Source organism: Vanellus vanellus, assembly GCF_965231255.1.
Source record: "Vanellus vanellus genome assembly, chromosome: 6".
In the NCBI taxonomy this organism is placed as follows: domain Eukaryota; kingdom Metazoa; phylum Chordata; class Aves; order Charadriiformes; family Charadriidae; genus Vanellus; species Vanellus vanellus.
In genome coordinates, this window is record NC_138911.1 from 62,073,015 (window position 1) to 62,092,949 (window position 19,935).

A 19,935-nucleotide genomic window follows, 5' to 3' on the forward strand; every position below is an offset into this window, starting at 1 on the left:
AGATACAGTCATTGTCTCATCGCACAGCAGTTCAGACGCACTAAGAGGAAATGATTCCATGTCTTTGTAAGGAATTACAAATTGTTGTAAATAAAATGAAACACAAAGCGTTGGTTTGTGGAGTGCTCCTAACTCGCCGGCTGTGTGTGGAAACACCTCTTTGCTAGACCACGAACAGTAAAAAAGAGGCTTAAAGAAAAGGAAGGTGCAAAGCAGAAAGATGGTAATTTGCTACTCGTGGAATTGTGAGCGTGTAGAATGAAGAGACACAGAGAAGCTGTTTTAAATAACTGCTTTCACAAAAAGGAGGCTGTATGAACATCAAATGCTAGCTGAAAAGAGGCAGGAGGCTTCTCAAGAGGTCACTGTGACAAGCCGGAGATGACCCCTAAAGGAAATGCTTTAAGAAACAAGATTGCCATTTTGAAATGGGGAAAGGATCATATCAGGGTTTTTCTTTGAGACCCTGTGCTCTTTCAGAATTTATTGCAGTGCCTCACTGTCAGTTTTCCAGAACACGTAAACTGAATCCCTTTTGCTGAAAAATTAGTCTTTTTTTTCCCCCATCCCCTGCAGACGTGGAAAGAGACCATTTCCTTTCTCTCATTTGAAGATTGATGCCACGCTTTTTTCCTCCTCCTCTTCTCTAAAATTCATTCATTACATCTCTTCTCCCAGAACAATATTTAGACATGTAATTATTCTTACTAGTCAGCACATTATCTGTTGGTCCAACGTGCAAAAACCAGAAGCAGCTATTCCAGCTGTGACTGAGGCAGATACTGATAAATGGGACAATTACCTCCCCTTTTGCATGGCATCCTTTTCATTATACATCTCACTAATGCATCTGCCTTTCCTACAACAGCATAATGCTGTTGACTCGTGTTCAGTTTGTATGCAAGAGTAATCTCATCGTCCTGTGCAGACCTGCTCCCTTGCCTCCTCTCCTCCAGTCACTATTTGGACAACCGGGTTCTGCTGTTCCAGTGCGTAACCTCCTATTTGTCTCTATTGAACCACCTCCTTTTTTCATACCTTTCCTCTGTTTCTCAAGACAACTTGCTAATCCTGCAGCTTCACACCACCTACAAATTATACATGCTGTTTTATCAGCCGTGCTATTAATAAATATAGTCAAACATAGTATCCAATGTATAGTCTTCTACTCAGTTGTGAGCCCAACCACCCTGAGCTCGGCATTGCTTGCACTGTTGTCAGGCTTTGCACCGCATCTTAGATTTCTTCTGTTCCCGTCCTTCACCTCAAATACTAATTTTTCCAAAATGGGGCATGTGATAACGAACGGACGCCTTGGTTGTGTATCCAGCAGCGCATGGCTCTCGCAAGAATCTACAGAGCGGTAAGGGTTTTACAGTCTTTAGTCCTTCACATTTATGTGTGTTTGTATCACTAAGATATCCTCCCTTGAACACATTCTTCACATGCTGTTGATTTGCAGTTGAATTATCTCTAAACATTTCCCGGCTGACTAATCTGTTCCCATGCTTGAAGACAGGTGTTCAACAGATCAATGTTCATTTTCCCCCCCTGCACTGGTTATGTTGATCTGCGAGTGCTATGCGTACTATTTGTGTTTTTCACGTAGTTCTACTAGAGTGAGAAAAATATCCCTAGTTTCAGTCAGCCAGTAGCTTCAGAAAAATCAATATACTACAAGCCTCACGTCCTTGATGATGTGATTGCTGCTTCTATGTCCGGTGGGGCAATCCTGGCAAGCAACTGAAGACTCTTCATACTGGCTGCTCTGAGGCCCCACAGTACTGAATAGTAGAGTGACTTCCAACATTACCAGACTGGTTTCCAATTTATAATTTATGAGCTTCTTCAATTTATTATTCTAGCCATGAACTTTGCACTTTATCCTCTCCATATGGGCTCTGAAGGTAAATATATGGTTCCACAGATACCGCATTCATTCCTCTCCTTTTTCCCAGTACTTTGCCTGTTCTCTGTGAGGTCCTGAAAATAATTACTAATGGACTCAAAATTATGCTAACCAGTTGTTTTTACAGATACAACAGGGTTCACCACACTCAGACACTTTGAAAATATCTGACTTCTAACTACTTTCCAATCTACTCCTTCCCTGCTGAAAGCAGAAGCCTTATCCTTGCACTACTGGCACTAACCGGGTTAGCCATCAGATTGCAGTAAGTCTTCTAATAAGAAGACTTACTTAAGTCTTAAAAAAGAAAAAAAAAAAAAGTGTCAGTTTTTTCAACACTTCAGCCTCAGGAGTGTCATCTGCATAGCAAACTAGTATTGTCGTTGGCCCCTTCTGTACTTGTAACAAGTATGCATTTACGTTCAGGCTTTGATATGTGCCTCCTTGGTCCTCCAACAGCTTCTACTTTCTGCATTCCTCTTCCTTGCAGGAGAGGTCAACGACAGTTTAACCAAATTTGTGTCTTGCTGCCACTCCTATCTTTACTCTGGGCTAGCAGAGTTTGTGCCCTTCATACCATCTGAGGAACGGTATACCAAAGCTATTAAAAAAATTCCATTCATTTGATCTTTCTGGAGGGATGCTGCCACCACTAATATTCCTTTTTTCATGTATAATTACTATGCATTATCTTTGTAACTTCCCAGTCTGGACCTAACTGCACAGCTATGAATCCCCAGTATATATGGTACCATGTTCTCTCTTCGTGCATTACATATCCTTTCTGAGTAAGTCACATCCTTTTTCTTTAAAATTCCCTTCACTTGATGGATACCCTCACAATCTCTATGACGTTACTAAAATGGTAACTGTAATAATTATTAAAACTGGCAGTTTTATTTATTCCTCATCCTTGTTGCTTTAGCTTACAATAAAGCAGTTCAGCATGGAGGACTGTAAGTATAAAAACGTATACGCAGTTTCCACAAGCTCTCCATTGGCCCAGTAGATCATTTTGTTCCACAGTCTGGCTCCAAAAGCTGATCTGTTGCAAGGGGGGAAAAACCCCCTCTCAGGTGTGACGCTCCTCTCCTATGACCCTCTATGCACCAAAAGCAGCCCCACGTTCCAATAGCACTGTATTTCGCGTGAATCCAAATTACAAAGTAAGGAATACTCAAAGTATTTATCATCTCAGAATAGCTGAACCTGTGATGCTAAACGCAAAGACTTTGTAACTCTGTAACCGTATGTCAGGTACGCTCAAACCCCGGGAATATGTTAATAGTTGTGTAAGGGCCTTCATCCCTCATCTGAGAAACACATCATGTCAACATGCAGCCAATCTTCTAGCATTCCCTCCTTTTACTAAATCTGCATGTTGTAGTGATACCCAAGCGCTGCTGGTCAGTTAAATTTTATAAAACTGGAATGTGTCTTCCCAGCATATTGCTACTGCCATGCCATCTTTAGGCTCTAAAACCGCATTGCTTTCTGGCTGCCTTCAAACACATCTCTGCATCTCTTCTACTTGAAACATGGATGAAAATCTTCCTTGCTTACCGCTTACACCAAACCGGACTCTTGTCTGAACTTTTACCATGGCTTCCTATTTTATCTCGAGGACTCAAGAATTTGAAGCTCCTCGTACTCAGCTTTTGTAACAATCTGTCTAGTTCTGCACGCGTTGTGGAACGAGTACAAAGCTTCGGAGCACGCTGGGGAAAGCGGCTCCTTCAAAACTGGCAGAAGAGAAGTCCCACGGAAACAAACCCCTCTGATTTTGTTACATTTTTGTTCTTTCTTCTTGCATTCCTTTCACCTAATTTAATTGCTATGCATTTGATCAAAATACATTATAAGTACTCAGTGACGGAGACTGTCACCCATTTTGTGTTTGCACAGTAAGGGCATTTGGCCCAGTAGCTGCCTAAATAAATGATAATTCCATAGAACTGGTACTTTAAGTTAAAAATGACGAGAAGCAGCTCCAGTGTGACAGAAAGGGCAGTGTGTGATTTCTTCCTTGTCTCCCACTTATGTTGTAATTTAATATTTATACTTGAAGCTAGCAAGAATATTAAATCAGAGTCTTTCTGGATGGAAATAAGAGGACAGATTGTAATAAAAATGGCATAACAGAAGTTCCATATTTTTCCCTGAAATCTGAATAGTCGTGTTTCATAAGAAAAAGTTGGCAATCCAAGTGTTTGTTAATAGCAAGAACGGGAAGAGCTTGTAAGAGGAAAGATACTTACCAAAAACATGGAATCCTAGAGTACAGGTGTATGTGGCCCATTCTATATCTCTGGTTGTTTCAACACTCACAACTTGTTTACAAGCAGAGGGGATCCCTACAAAAGAAAAAAAAACAATAACACAATAACATTTTTATTTCTCAAATTGTATAGATTTTTGATTGCACCAGATGAATTAAAACATATGGTCTATCTTGGCAGTTATATGGTCTCATTTGAATTTTAAATCTGTGTTAGACTGCCTGAACCTTGCACAAAAGGACTAAATATAATTCTTACTCACAGTATAAGATTTCATAGTCTCCGGAATTAGACACAAGATATTGTGAATTAACAGACCAATCCAGATGAGTAATGAAGCTGGAATGACCCTACAAGGAGAAAAATACTGTATTAACTGCACTATCAGTATCTCTCAATGTGATAGTATTACTACAGTGCTACAAAAACATACTTAAATCGTTAATATTGAACCAGGAGAGAAAAAAAAAAAGTTATTTACCGAACATTTCCCAATTCTAGTGTACTTTCTTCCGTTTTCACTTACGCCATATATATAAATACAGTTGTCATGGGAACCTATTGCCAAGAAGTTTCCATCTATAAACACAAAAGTGAACTGTAATTACTCCTGTAAGAAAGAACTTGGGCTAATTTTGAAAAGTTAGCGTGTCACAGACAAGAGGACCTGTTTTTAAAGGCCTTGATCCTGAAAAATGAAAGAATAAAATTCTACTTTTTCTTTTTTATATGCGTATTGATTCATGTCTCAAGATTACAAAACAGCAAGTTTATACAGCAAATATTACTGTTAAAAACACATGACACTTCTGGAAGCAGCTACAGTCCATTTAGGGCTAACCTGACTGCAACAACCTGCACAATTACATCATACTTGTTTTTTTTTCTTCCCAGTGAAACCGTATTGAACATGTGGGGGAGGGAGGAAGGGAAAAGAAAACTAGAGTTTAAGACACCACCCATTCAGTGTTGGTAATGTTTCATGGCGTATTTATTTTCGACTTCAGCATGGCAAATGGGGAATTATTTTAAAACAAACCAACTCCAAATTTAATAAAAAAAATCCAATGCTTTTTTTTTTTTTTTTAACCAGTAAATAAACGCTCTCAAACCTGGTGAGTAACGCATTACAGACAGCTGTTCGTTTCCATCTGTGTGTACAGTGACCAAGTCTTTTGTTTCTGTGTCAAACACAAACCACCTGTTGTAAATACAGAAAGAGGCCAATAAATCATTCCATAAGGAATTTAAATCTACTGTAATCTTGACCAACTTTTCTTCTGTCAAAATAGCATAAGTTTTACACCAAGAAAAGAAAAACAGCAACTGCTACTCGGTTTGGTTTATTTTTACTTCAAAACAAAGATAGTTTCTTCCCCATATTTTTTAACCAGAAAAACGATCAGACATTGACCCTGATATCAGTCTTCATATTTGACTCTGTTTTATTACGCGTCATGCATTAGAATAAAGTAAGCATTACATATAATGACCCTTCTCCTTGAATGACCCTCCTCTATGCTATGCTGATGTTTAAACTGACCTCTGCATTAAATCCCAGAGCAAAGGAAAACACAAGCAAGAATCAGGATGATTCTCTTTTGATAGGATTAGCTTTATTTATTAATTTATGTTAATTAATGTCTTAATTTTAAATATTTATTTAATTTATTTTGATAAACCAAAATTTAATTTGTGGAAACATGTGGAAAAGACAAAGATAAAATTTGCATTTCAGTACTTGCATCAAATTGTTAAAGACAAAGTAAAGATTCCTCTCAAAGCTTCTCCTCTTGATTTCTTTTATTTAGTAAATAAAGTAAATTTAGTAACTACAGAAAATCCATTATTTAGGATTGATATACAATCTGAAATAATCCTGGCTCATAACATATAAGCATTCTGTATGTTCCCAGTTAAGTGGAACTGTTTTCATTACTAACAGCAAAGTCTGCCCTCAAGTGACATTAAAGGAGAGGGTGAAGTTACGGTGAAGGCGCTCCTTCCCCCATCCACAGGCAACCGAGGTTAAAGCCAGGGTCTGCCGTTGACCCACTCTGTGCCCCAGGGCTCAACCTGCCCTGTAAAACAGAGAGACTTCTTTTCACCCCAGTTTTGTCCGCCTTGTTTACGCCTTACGCTCTTCAGGCAGAACAAGTCTCTTAATATGCATTTTTACACTGTGTCTAGCCCTGTGGAACATCTGCCAAATTTTTGTTCAAGCCACTGGTTGCCACTGCTTTAGAGATAATAAACCACTCGCTAAATTTTCCAACAAGCAACTTTTTTCTATGAGATTTCCTCTACGCCACCCTACAAGCCCCAGAGATCTCTGTATGCATCCGCAAAGTTAATTCATTACCTCAAAGCCCTCCCTTAGCCTCGCCTTTGCCACGATGGCCATAAAGAGTTAACATTTAGGTCACTGATGGTGACAGCACCTCCCACACAGGGTCTCACTGCTAACCTAGACTTCCTCCCCTGTCCAAATCCATCTCCTCCCACCGCTTTTAGATTGCTGCTCTCCCAGGGCAGAAACCAGCTCCGAGTTCTGAGTTCATGCAACATTCGGCAAACGCGGGGTACGGGCCCAAGACGAGGGTTTCTAAGGCACTATGGCAACACAAATGAATTTCACTCTGAAATCCAACAGAAATCAGTCGGGGATGAACGTATGTCATAACGTACTTCTGCAAAACAAACACGAACTTGGACGTGAGCTGGAAAAATCACGCAGTGTTTGTCGGTGCGCAAGGTGTAGCTCTGCGCGTCTTACCTGCCGGTCAGCGTCCCTACTGCAACAACGGATGCTGAAGGATGAAAACCTGAAGACTGTGCTGGATCCTAAAATGTTTCAAGAGGAAACACATTTTTTTACCAGTCCAGGTTATAACAAAAACGCAGTTCAATTATCTGCCTCAGGAACAGAGTAAGTCTCCCTTTTTGGTTTGGGTTGTTGTTTTTTTTTTTTTTTTTCCTGGGTTTTTATTATTCATTTTTTTAAAATGCAAACATGAGCAGAAAAAAAAGAAAGCATATTTAACTGATTGAAATATTACCCAATAGATTTTTTCCCCCTCTATACAAGGCCACTGTTTTCTTTTCTTCACTATCTAAAAATAACTTGGCAAGTGATTTCGTAACAGTAACATTGGCAAAGGCAGCTTCTCAACAAATCACGAACAAGTACGAGATAGAAATAACTTATTAAATTAGAGCTGACCTAAGAATTAAGTATCAAAGCTGAGGTTTACCTACTGCCTAATGGACAAGCAAGTACCTTATTCAAGAAAGGTATGTATCACTTTGCATGGAGGGGTAAAGCTTAACTTCTACACGCACCAACACCTTTTCCAGCTCCTGCCAGTTGCAACTCAGAGGGAGATTAAGGGCATAAAGTTTCTTATTTTGATACGCAATTTTAAAACATTTTACTTTGCATAGCATATTATTATAGAGACAGGAAGAACTGCAGTGCTTTTCTTGCCATTTGAACATATGCCTAAAACCAAGGTAAGCGTTTTCTTTCTAATACTTGTTCAGTTACACTGAGTGAGCTCCAGAACTCTTCAGGTTATAGAAGAAAGTCCCAAAATAAATAGCTTATTTTTTTCTGAGAACTGCCAAAAACGACTTTAAAATGTAAGCAAAAAAAATCCAGTAACATCTCACAGAAACGCTTATGTTCTTGATTTTCTATATTCTAAAATAGTATCATGTTGTAGCCATTCTAGTAAACTTGTTCATATTTTTAGCAATTTGTAATTACTAGCCCTAGAGGCTACGTGTAAGGGATATTCTCATTATTTTTAAACAAGCGACTAATTTTCAAGATTTTACTAACTCTAAAGAAATTTTACAGAATTGTTGAGATGCAGGATTTCTATATGCATGTTCCAAACCACTACAGTAGTCCAGAAAGGAAAATTTGCTAATGTTTTAAAGTATAATTTCATCATAAATGCTAAAATATTCTCCTGAATAAACCAGAAGTTCAAACAGTGAATTTAATCTGAGCAGTAACTTGTATTCATAACTACATTAAAAAGCGTTTACATGGATCTCTATGACAAAAATAGGTTAACCCGAAATGATATATTTACTCTGGATAATCAGTCACTGATTTATGAAACAGTCTCGAACATTTCAAGTGGTTAATAAGGAGATAATTGTCAAGACTGATAATGGAAATCTTGTCTTAATGAAACCGTGTGTATTTGGAGGGGAGGAAAAAAAAAAATCTGTCTAGTTTAATAGTCCTACTGCTGTTGCCATTCAAAAGAATCCAAGTAAAGAAAGAAGCTTCTTAAGCATGTCAATAACAGCAGTTTCTCAGGGTCTTATATTTGCAAAACCACAGCTAAATATTAATTGAAACTCACTGTAAGTCATAATCAGCTAAACTCCAGTTCTGTTTTTCAGAGGACACAAAGAATAAAACAGTGGAAACAATGTCCTTTTTGAGTTGATGATTACTTAAATAACTTTGTTTCTGAGATAGCGGTTTATCTAATTAATAGATTTGTTCCTATTCCCCATATTGTACTTATCTCCACTAATGACATCTCACTACCAACCCAAACTTCTAAATGCTCTCTTCTATAGACTGCAAGAGAGCAAAGTGCTAAATTTTGCACGTCTCTTCATGACTACAGGCCCTCCTCAGCGTATTGTTCCTGTAATGAGAAATGTTTCAGAAGTACTAACTTCTTATTCTCCCAGCATTTTGGAAAGTGTATGCGAGTATACAGAACCATACACCATTACAGTGAGTAAAGGATCACATTAGGACCTGCCATTGAACTATGCGATCATTTTTTTCCCCAACAAAAAAAGAAATTTATTAGGAAAGCATAAAAAATGGTAGCAATGGTTTTACTTTACACTTCATGATATTGATAAAGGACTTGCACAAAACCAGTCGTGCACCATTTCTAAATAATCAAATTAGGTCTCCCCAAAAAAACTACGCTAAAGACCAGAAAGGTCTACGTGTTAAGTTTCCAGTTGTGGCATTGTTTGAGTTACTCGGAACTGCAGGTGAGGGATTTCTGCAATCTAGTGTGTTCCTACTCCATACCGTACAATACAGCGCACCGCTACTGCTGGATTTCAAACCAGAAAAAGGCACCCGTTTATCTTCTCTTAGAGAGGCTACCAAGGCAAATTTGGTTTATAACTGCTCACTGGTTTTTAAAAATATGTTTTGTCGTTGAAGTTCATAGCCTAAGCGTGCTGGTATTTATCTGCTCTTGCATTTGGCATCTTGGGGAGCAGTTCAAGAGATTTGCAAGCACATGAAGGTTTCGGTGCATCTCAAGGTTTGACCGTTCCTCTGGTGCCCAACCACAGCGCTCTTAAAGACTGAAGGGAAGAGAGCTTATTTTTAAATCCCAATCATATTAACATATCTTAAACCCTAAAATGATCAGGAGGCAGCAAAATGCAATTATCTGCTTGCTTCTCCTTAGTATTATTGATTTCCATCTTTTTGATTAAAAGAACTGCTGATATTTTCCTTTCTTTTAATTTCTTATACTACAGGCCAATCTGCCTTTATAAATGAGGCACTTCACTGTGAAAATACGGCTCCATCTCCGGGGCAGTGAAACTGTGGATTCGGTCTCTCCAATTAATTTAGACGTTAACAAAAATATGGACCTTCGAACATATGACCTTGGTTAGACAGAATAAACGCCAATTTCCACATTGGCCAAGCAGCCATGACTTAACAAGTGCATAAAACTGGAAGGGGACACTACGAGAGACTGTTTGGCAAATGTTATTCTCTTAAGATGGCTTCAGCCTGATGCCACAGCATCACGCCACGCTTACTGCGCTGTATTCACTAAGAATTCAATACTAGCTTTAACTTGAAGTGTTATGTAGGCCTGAAAATGAACAACCTTCCTTATGAAAAAAGTCGCAGAATTAAGATTTTTCAAAACTTCACATAAACTCATAAAGCATTCTTTACTGCATCACATGGAAAGCACTTTTGTCAGCAACACGAGGGTCATCTGTAGGTTACTGGCTACAATTCAATTTGCAAACCTGCGTATTGGATATCTATCTACACCAGGTGCTGGCTTCTTTGTCCTGAAGTAATATTTGAATTTTTCCACCGTACAGAGGGCAGATAAGAAAGACTGAGAATAACTTGTTTATTGTGATCAGTACACACATCTCCAAAAAATCATACTCACACCTATTAAAAAAATGCAAAGACATGACTGTTTGAAAAAAAAAAAAAAAAAGTGACAGTGGCATTTCAAAATAGAGAGATAAAAGCATCTTCGCTGCATCTAGGAGATAAACCGATGTCATTTTATGGGTAAATATTTAGAAAAGTGATCAGGTGTCAAAAAAGTATGCTAAAAACTCGGTTCCTCGCGATGCATGTAGCGAACAAGATCAAATGTCACCACCAAGCCATCAGGAGTCTGCAGATGCACAACTGAGTGTTTAAGTACAGTATAAAGCTGAGCCTCCACGCAGTATTCCTTCAGTACCTAAACACCAAGTTTCATACCAGAGATAGGAAGTGAAATTCTAAAAAGCACATTTATTTGTGAACAGGATGTATAAAATGACTAATAAATTACAGAAAATAAATTAAGAAGGCCAAGAAATGTCACCAAAAAAATAAAATCTTTTCCTTCTGAATTCTGACTATTGTGCTTAGGATAGTGGTGGTAGTAGTAGTAATCCTGGTCAGAACTACTTTTAGATGATAAATATTTCCTAGCTTTATTTTTGTGGTTGTCTTCCTAGTAAAAAAATAGAAATGTCAACAGCACCGTACACTTCTATATGATACAGCATATAGATCCATATAAGCTAGGGTTTTAAATTCTATTTTTTAAATTTTTTTAAGAGTTTTACATCCATTTTCCAAAAGACAAATTTTACAACTCTATTGTTTTTTCCCCTCAAGTTAAGACTTTAAGATATTTTTTTAATCAATAATCCTATGAAAAACTCAAATTACTTGAGAAGTTCTAGAAGAGAAGTAGAGTTGTGTTTAATATATTTATACCTCTATAATCTTGTTCCAGATAGGACGATGAGTGGTAGCATCCCAGAGGGTAATGTGTTTGTCATGTCCACAAGTGAAGAACTGAGGTTTAGAGGAATGGACAGCAAGTCCCCAAAGCTCGTCAGTGTGACCCTACAAGAGCAGAAATGTTTCTTGTGAAGGACAGTACCATCAAAACAGGATTAAAATGACCAAACTATATATTAAAGCATTACAAAAATACATTGGCTTCGACGTATGCATATTTATTATGTTATTTATTGCCAAAAGTACTGTAATAATAAATCTAATAAATGCATATTCATGAAACTTAACTTTAAGCAATACCTTTACTGCTATTACATACTTAGAAGCGTTCTTGTAAGGCAACAGCTTACCTGGGTAATTGGGAAAAAATCTCCTGACAGCGTGCCCTGTAGGACGAAGTTTCTAGTGGTTCCTATTAGTACAACGTCCCCTTTTCCCTCTGCTACTGTTCTTATTGGACCAAACTGCTCTGGAATCTGTGGTCATAACAGACAAACAGATAGGTAAGTCAGACAACTTGTCAAGTGTTGCTATTTTTAAAGACATATGGCCTCACAAATGCATTTTAATAAATGTTGCACAGAGAAGAAATGAAATGGATGAATATATACGCCTGACTTTCAAAAGTTTATAACAACTTGCATGAGCTCAGTAACTGTCTTTATAACACTGCAAGAAAAGACATCCTTATCTACAGAACACTCCGTTTGTACAGATAAGCCAAGTATTTCAACAAACAGAAAAGCTTCCTTCATGCTGTGTTAACACGATCATATTTTCGTTGCAACTGTTAGATCAGACTAAGCATTTCTACTCAGAGATAGTGTCAAGCTTTGTATCACTTATACTTTCTTACAACATATGTTTCTTTAATTGCAGCCTAGGTTCTGAAAGAGTCAGTGCAAATCTCCAATACAAAGTTCAAGGGAAGATGTAACATCTAAAATAACAAGAAATACCACTGTATGAACAAATAAGAGAAAAAGGACGCCACAGTTAGAAAGAGCACAACAAGCACGTACTTCATGCTGTGTTAAAAACCAAATTACCAAAACATCTATGCAGCTGGAATGGCATGTCTATTTGCAACATTTAATAATATATAGCAGAGTTGAAACCTTTCCTCAGAGTTTTATGCTGATTGTTCTCTTACATTCAGTATGTAAACAGTCCTGCAGTTCTGTCCAAACAAATTCTGCTTTAAATTGTTTTAAGTTCCTACATAGCAAATGAATTCATTTTTGGAATTTCTTTTTTTAAAAAAAACAACAACGCTAATCAAGAAATTAATGAAAAAATGTAAGTACTAAAAATCCCCCAAAACCTTCACAGAATTTCAGAAAAGAGGAAAGTAAAAAGACATTTTAATATTGTAATACTCAGAAATGAAAAATGACCTCACATTATTAATTGCAGGGAAGGGAAGAAATAATATGAAAAGTATGACTACAAGACTTTTTTCCAGTTATCACAGACCTTAAAAAGGAAATAGTATGTTAATGAATAGGCTATCAGAGGAATGACCTGACGACTCAAATGATATTACATTTTACCATTGATTTGCTTTCCCCACAGAATACACGTCCATAAGAAAAAAAAACTGATTTAAAAAGCTCTGTTCAGAAGACAGCCAAAAATTCATTTTTAGTAGCAGAGTCATTTCAAGTAAGGCGATACCACCTCAGTTTTGTGAAGTTTTTGGTAATTTCCATTCCAAGATATCAGCTTTCGGTCTTTTCCACCTCCTGATACTAGTGTGCCATCTCGCAGCATACACAGCGCAAATATTCCTCCCTCGTGTGCCCCCTGAACTGCGTGGCTTATTCTGTTGGTACCTAGATAGAAGGAGAAAAGATAGTACTACTGAAATACTCAGCTTAACAGCTCCTTTCCCCCCCCCAGTTTTTTTTTTCCTCCATTTGTCTACTACCTGGCAAGGATTATATCTAAACAATGATAATGGCGAGCACGGAGCGTTGCTCCAAAATGCTCAGACCCACAGGAGAAGACTGAATTAGTACATCTTAAGAACATACTGCCCCCATCGCAAAAACGAAAAGTATACATACTCACTCAGTCTAGTTCAAACATGAAGTAAAACAGGTTCATTTAAACTTCTCACGGGGGTTTAAGATAAACCATTTGACATCACATTTGACCTGCAGTAGCACTATGTATCTTATCAACAAAGAAACCATAAGCCAGTCAAGTGTTATCCTCCAGACACTGAACTTGAACCGAAACCCGACTAAGCTAGAGCTCTTTGTACATCTGGCAGAAGGTGCTGAATCTCCAAAAGAGCCTGTACCTCTTTATTGATGAACTTGGCTTGTTCAAGTACCTTCTTTGACTCAAACACCTTCGAACCAACTATATTGGATTAAATATCTCTAATTTGATGAACCATTACAATTATGAAGTCTAAAGAAACGATTACAAGTGATTCTCTTACTGAAATGTGCGCTTTGCATCAAAGCTTGGCTCACTTTCTCTTTAGCACAAGCGAGGGGCTGATGCAAGTCAGGAAGAAACAACTGCTTTTTCCTTTATAAATCCCATTTGCTTCTACCCACATCTATGGATATAATGTGTCAGTTACAAGCGATTGCTGTTAAGAGAAATTTTTGCTAAGGGTACTCCAAACTGGTGGAAGCAGCCCTCGCTTGAACATAGAGGTCTGAGTCAAAACCAGTAAAGACACAGAAAGCACGCTGTACTAAGATAGAAAAACAAGAACAACATTTTTGTCCATCCCAAAAGAATCGGCAGAGGTGAAGAGATCTTGAAGCATATAAAGAATTCCTTTTCATTACTGGGAGATAGGGCAGAAGGGGCTGCTTGCAGTCAAGGCAGAAATTAGCCTACGGGCATGAAGGCAAACCGGCCCCGGAGCACTGCGCTGACCCTGCCCTGCCAGCAGCTGCCACTATCTCCCTTCTCTGTCGGCAGTCCCAAATAACCAAGAACCGGGAGGAGATAGGACTATGCAATTTCTAAACTCCATTTGGAAGGAAAAGCGCTCAAAATTCTTGTTTTAAGCTATCATAGAAAAAAGAAAAGGGAAATAAAAAAGAGGAGCTGAGTTACAAACACCATATCCGCCCCTGTCCTCAACAGCAGCGCATTGGCCAAAAGCACGAGGAGATAATTGGCCAATGGTCCTTGGATGAAAAAAAGTCTACAAAACCAGCTCAATAAGGCTCAACTCTGTAACTGGTTCACCATGTTGCTTCCCGGGTCTTATATCCTTTGAATCTCTTGGGAGAAGGCACTGAGTAAATAAGAAGCAGCCGTCATCCATACCCCTTCTTCCTTTGCTAATAAGGCCTCCTTTAAGGGATTCTCCTTATTCCTACGCACGGCATCTCCCGCACTAAGTAAACATTTAGGATGTGGCTGCTGTTTGCCTTGTGGCAGGCATTGCCTTCTGCTGCCTAAAAAAAAAAAAGTCTTTTCTTACTAGAAAATGCTTCTTAAAGAAGTTTGTCCTATCCATCTGTTCTTTTGAAATAAAGCTGAGGAATACAATTAGATCTGCATATATTGTAGCTTGACTTCCCAGAAAAACAAATAAAGCTCGCTGTTGTGGTTTTAAAAGTGTATGTCAATAGGCATAATTTTTGCAAACACTACAGAATGACAGTATAGAAGACTGGGAATCATCAATTACAGTAACAGTGTTTCTTATTATCACATTGATTAAGAAAAGAACTATTCCTGCCATTCCTTACATCAGCAGAAGCTATACGTGCTGGCATAGCTCTATGATTCAACATTTGACCATAGGGAACACGTTCTGCAGAACTCTGTGCTCTAGCAGCCAGGTATGTGTTCTTTAGGTGCTCATAGAGGAGCATCCAGCCATAATCTGCTGGATTGGTCTTGGCAAAGAACTTAAGATAAACAAAAGTTATTCTTATTAAAATGAGGCTACACTCATGCAAAAAAAAAAATAATAATCAGAATATTTTATATTAAAATTTCATTATTAACTTCAATCTTGTCTTACCTTTCCCCCAAACCAAAATGTTTCCGCTTGAGTCTCCTGTAATAGTATCACCATTTTCAGAAAAGGTCACGCACAGGACAAACTTTGGCTTCTCTTGTTTCTGCATGATTACGAAAAATATACACTCACAGCAACACACAACCCACTCATTTTAACTGTACGCATTTGAGTCATTTATTTTGGTCTTATAGGGTTCTACTACTGTTTAAATGTCTACACAGGAGTTAAACACATTCCTACAGTCTAAACAGTTAATCTGTGCAAGGGCAAAAGATGCATCGGCTGAGGTTGGTGGCCGAATCCCACACCTTTAATTACAAGTCGCGGATAGAGCAGGAATGCTCTGACATAAGCCAAATCCCCTAACCCCCGCATAATCCCAAAGGCTTTAAGTATTTAGAAATGGCCAAAGATGCAAACAAGCTTTATTACTGCACTTTTTAACTCCGAAGTTTCTAGGAGAAAGGTATTACTAGAGAGTTTCGCTGCAGCATAAGAACTAAGGAATCATCTCTCGAAAGAATCCTAAGGTTCAGGAATGGAAACATTGCTTTGAAACCCTGCATTTAAAATACTCACAGCAACAAAACAGCGAAATATATAAGCTGACAAAAAAAAAAATTCATGAGCTAGTAGCTTCCAAGGATATTATTTACAATGTTTGTTGACTCTGTGTATGGCCTCTTTCTCCCTCAAACTAAGAATGTTCTCAAGTAGGGCCACCACACTTTTCCATCCGCAACAACCACCGATAATAACAGAGGCAGAAATCCGCCCAAATAACGCAGAAGTTCAAAATGAATGAAAAATAAAACATAACAAAATTTCAATGCATTATTTCAGCATCTCCTCCTGATTTCGCACAAAGTCGATACAATGACATCGCAAAATAGTTGTTTTGACTATACTCCACAAGCAGTTAACTAGGCCCTACTGGGATGATTTGTGGTCACCGCAGACCCTCCTCTGTGCATGCAAACTGCTGTAGAGCTTACTCTGTATTTAAGACCAAAACCAAATCAAGACCTTGAAATGAAAGTGATATTTATCAAATAGTGGCCAGCTCAATCTGTGTTTGAGTTACATACATGTATGTATCTGAGCAGAAGAGAGGAAAAGGGAAGAATATTCATATTCATGTCATTTATGGGGTTTTGCAAGTCTTTCCTCTGACAAAAAAAAAAAAAAAAAAAAACAAAAAACCAACCAACCCAACGTATATCACTCTCTGTATTTTTTTTTTACCTGAGGTAAGCATAGAGAGTTTTAAGGTAATTTTTTTGGGGCGGGGGGGGAGGTGGGGGATGGGGCCTGGATGGACATGGGACATAGCATACAGAATACAGGAAAAAGAATGCAAGGAATAAAACGGTAACTGCATTTCAAAACTCCATTGTGGAAGTTTCACCCATGGAAAAGTTCTCTGTGCCATACCATGGATGCCACCTGAGTTTCAGCAAAAGTTTAATAATGATCAGTTGTTTTGATTTACTCAAACCTTATTAACCCTTACTTCTGTATTGCTGTACCATTACTATAAACATAAAATTAAGGAAATATTTTATTTTACCTCAAATAATCCTTGCTTTTTAATAAGGGAATTCCCTTCTAGTGTCCAAAAATAAAGGTGTGATTTTCCACAAGTAACTATTATATTTGTATCAGTAGGGTGAAAATCTGCAGCAAATACAGCCTCATTAGAGCACTTGGAAGGAAAAAAGAAAAACATTGTATCAAAATTTAAAATTAAAAGAAAACAAAACAGTATGAAATAGTTCTCTAGTTAGATAAACTGATCAACTCCTGATACAAGAAAAATTCTGAGCTATTAATTTATTAACTTAGTCTGGAATACTTTGTTAGAATACTCTGAAGTCGAAAGATTTTCTCTTTTTATAAGTTAACATCAAAAGTTATCCTTCAAAATCATGTCAGGTAATGAGAAGTTCTACACAAAAGATTAGTTTAAGACATTTCATTTTTGAACATGCTGCTATCATTGCTGCCTAGACTCTTCTAATCAATTCTAGAATGACAACAATGGCAAAATTTTTTAAAAAGCAAGCTATTGGGATAACCTCAAGAGAGACAAAATATTCCTTTTCTTCATGTTGTTCGCCTTTTATAAATTGAAAAGCGTTAAAAAGGCACAAGAAGTTAAATAGAGAAAGACATTTTATGACAAGAAATCCAAATTGACATACAAGCAAGTAGTACAAAATATCTTATTGCAACACCTTGACATCTGCCAGCTTTTCTTCTTTCTGCCAGTCCCACACAGAAAGCACGTGGTCGTTCGAGTCGTCCACGGAGCACAGGCTACTTCCTCCATTCTGAGACAAAACATGGAAAATATTAACGCATGCCCCAACCAACGTTAGAAATGTATAAATGCACATTCAAAATAAATAAATACTTCTGTGTAGATGAAAGTAAAATATTTACACTGTTATATTTTTAGTTACCCCATAGATCTCTATGAAATACAGTAATTCACAGGATCATTGAAAAATAGGGCTAAAAGGGATCAAAAAGAGGAACTCTTGCAAACTGTAGACAAACAGAGTTTGTCAGGAATGAGGCAGGTATCTCTCTTTAAATGTTCAGTGACTGAAATTCCCAAGGCAAACTACAAGTCATACTACACCTACACTATCAAGAAAGGTTTTCCTGATAATTATACTGAGTTTCTTTCTTTACAATTTAAGCCAATTACTTCTTGTCAGATCTGCTATGGGCACAGGGAACAATTTTACTCTTCATATAGGAATAATGGATCAAAATCAGGGAACGCAGTAAGAAATTAGAAAACAACTTATTCATGGCAGGTGTCTTTTTATAATTACGTCTTCTATCAGTCTTTCTAATCTTAATGACCCCGATTCCTTTAGTCTTTCTTCATGCATCATATTTCCTAGACCTTCTCCAGTCGGTACCCATTTTTCTGATGTGTGAATCCAAAGCCTGGATGAGGGGCTCCAACTGAGAGTCCACCTGAGCTGAAGGGACCTGACCTTCAGCTGGAGAGAGTCCAGCGTAGGGCGACTAAGATGATTAAGGGAGTGGAGCATCTCCCTTATGAGGAAAGACTGAGGGAGCTGGGGCTCTTTAGTTTGGAGAAGAGGAGACTGAGGGGTGATCTTATTAGCGTTTATAAATATATAAAGGGGGAATGTCATGAGGATGGAGCCAGGCTCTTCTCAGTAGCAACCAATGATAGGACGAGGGGTAATGGATTCAAGCTGGAACACAAGAGGTTCCACTTAAATTTGAGAAGAAACTTCTTCTCAGTGAGGGTGACAGAGCACTGGAACAGGCTGCCCAGGGAGGTTGTGGAGTCTCCTTCTCTGGAGACATTCAAAACTCGCCTGGACGCCTTCCTGTGCAACCTCATCTAGGTGTTCCTGCTCCGACAGGGGGATTGGACTAGATGATCTTTTGAGGTCCCTTCCAATCCCTAGCATACTGTGATACTGTGATACTGTGACCAACAGCTGTCTCACTAGCGATGGCCCCTGCTGTACAGTCATCAGATCTTTTTCCAAACAGTTGCTAACTGGAAGGTAGTTTCTGGGCTATTTTTTCCAGTTTTTGGTGTTCATTCCCAGCTGTGTGTCTACAGTGGAATAAACCATCAAATAGTGTCTTATCGCTTTCCAATCCATTCAAATATGATTTTTCTATCCTGTTGCTCCTGGCATCAGCTATAGTAGCTTTGACTGCAGATGAGCTTGCTGGAAAAGACTGAGCCTGTGGTTCCATCAGCACTCCCTTGGCACCAACGCGGACACAAACAGTCCTCCTTGGCCACCCGGAGCTCAGCCGCTCGTTGCTGCCTCTTGGTCTGAGCCACTACAAATGTCTGGACTATCATAGACTGAGCCCGTTTGGGGAATGGATCCAATCTGGGGGGGGAGGCCCAGGCAAACTCTGTTTCATTTTGTGTATATATAAGGTTGCTTGGTTGTTTTCCTGATGAATCAAGCCCCTAATGCACACCTCAAGCACACCTACAAAAATAACTGTGCCAGTGCAACTCCGGAGGTGGGAGAGAGACAGGACTAAGCAGCCTGAAGAGAGGGCTGTCTAAAATGAGATAAGCAGTACTGCTATGGGATAGGAAGCGATGCTCAAAACAGACCAAGCTACAACTGTGAAATCACAGCATAAAGCAAACATATTAAACATTGCGGCATCTGCCAACAGCAATCCTGTTATTGAGTACGTATTTCATCCTCCAGCAAGATATTTACAGAGTATTTGTTTGCTATTCTTTTTTGTTTATCTTTCAAAGATGATCTTGAACTGCGTCGTCTTTCACCTTTGTATTCTTAACCAGCTCTCCCAATTAATTCCTCTTTTTTCTACTTTCTATAAAATATTGCCACCGATAGATTTCAAGTACCTATGGAAACTTTCCAGTGAAAGTACATTTTGCCTGTGGAATACACCGTTTAGTCCTCTTCTCTTTAAAAATGCTGCCGAGACAACCAGACAGCACCACATACATCGCTTATGGATTCTGTTTTACAGAGGGTTTCTAGACTTGTGCGTGTCAGGTTACAAACTCATGTTTTTATATGCAACTTGAATGCCGCCTGTGTCATCTTTTGTTTTACCTCCCTGATAGACGAGAGTTCAAAGGATGGTGCCAAGAGGCTAACAAGAGGAT

At 38.4% G+C, this 19,935-nt stretch overlaps 1 protein-coding gene across 1 annotated transcript in view; it reads right to left on the reverse strand.

Moving 5' to 3' along the window:
• Window positions 1–19,935, reverse strand: part of EML1 (EMAP like 1) — a gene marked incomplete at its 5' end in the record, with an annotated part of 56,406 nt that overhangs the window by 1,936 nt on the left and 34,535 nt on the right. The window contains 12 exons of the mRNA XM_082485785.1: window positions 1,190–1,353; window positions 4,168–4,263; window positions 4,451–4,538; window positions 4,670–4,767; window positions 5,301–5,389; window positions 6,965–7,032; window positions 11,228–11,359; window positions 11,605–11,730; window positions 12,935–13,089; window positions 15,264–15,363; window positions 16,834–16,968; window positions 17,501–17,596. Coding sequence (XP_082341911.1) covers window positions 1,190–1,353; window positions 4,168–4,263; window positions 4,451–4,538; window positions 4,670–4,767; window positions 5,301–5,389; window positions 6,965–7,032; window positions 11,228–11,359; window positions 11,605–11,730; window positions 12,935–13,089; window positions 15,264–15,363; window positions 16,834–16,968; window positions 17,501–17,596 — 1,347 coding nt within the window. The remainder of the gene's footprint in view (window positions 1–1,189; window positions 1,354–4,167; window positions 4,264–4,450; window positions 4,539–4,669; window positions 4,768–5,300; window positions 5,390–6,964; window positions 7,033–11,227; window positions 11,360–11,604; window positions 11,731–12,934; window positions 13,090–15,263; window positions 15,364–16,833; window positions 16,969–17,500; window positions 17,597–19,935) is intronic.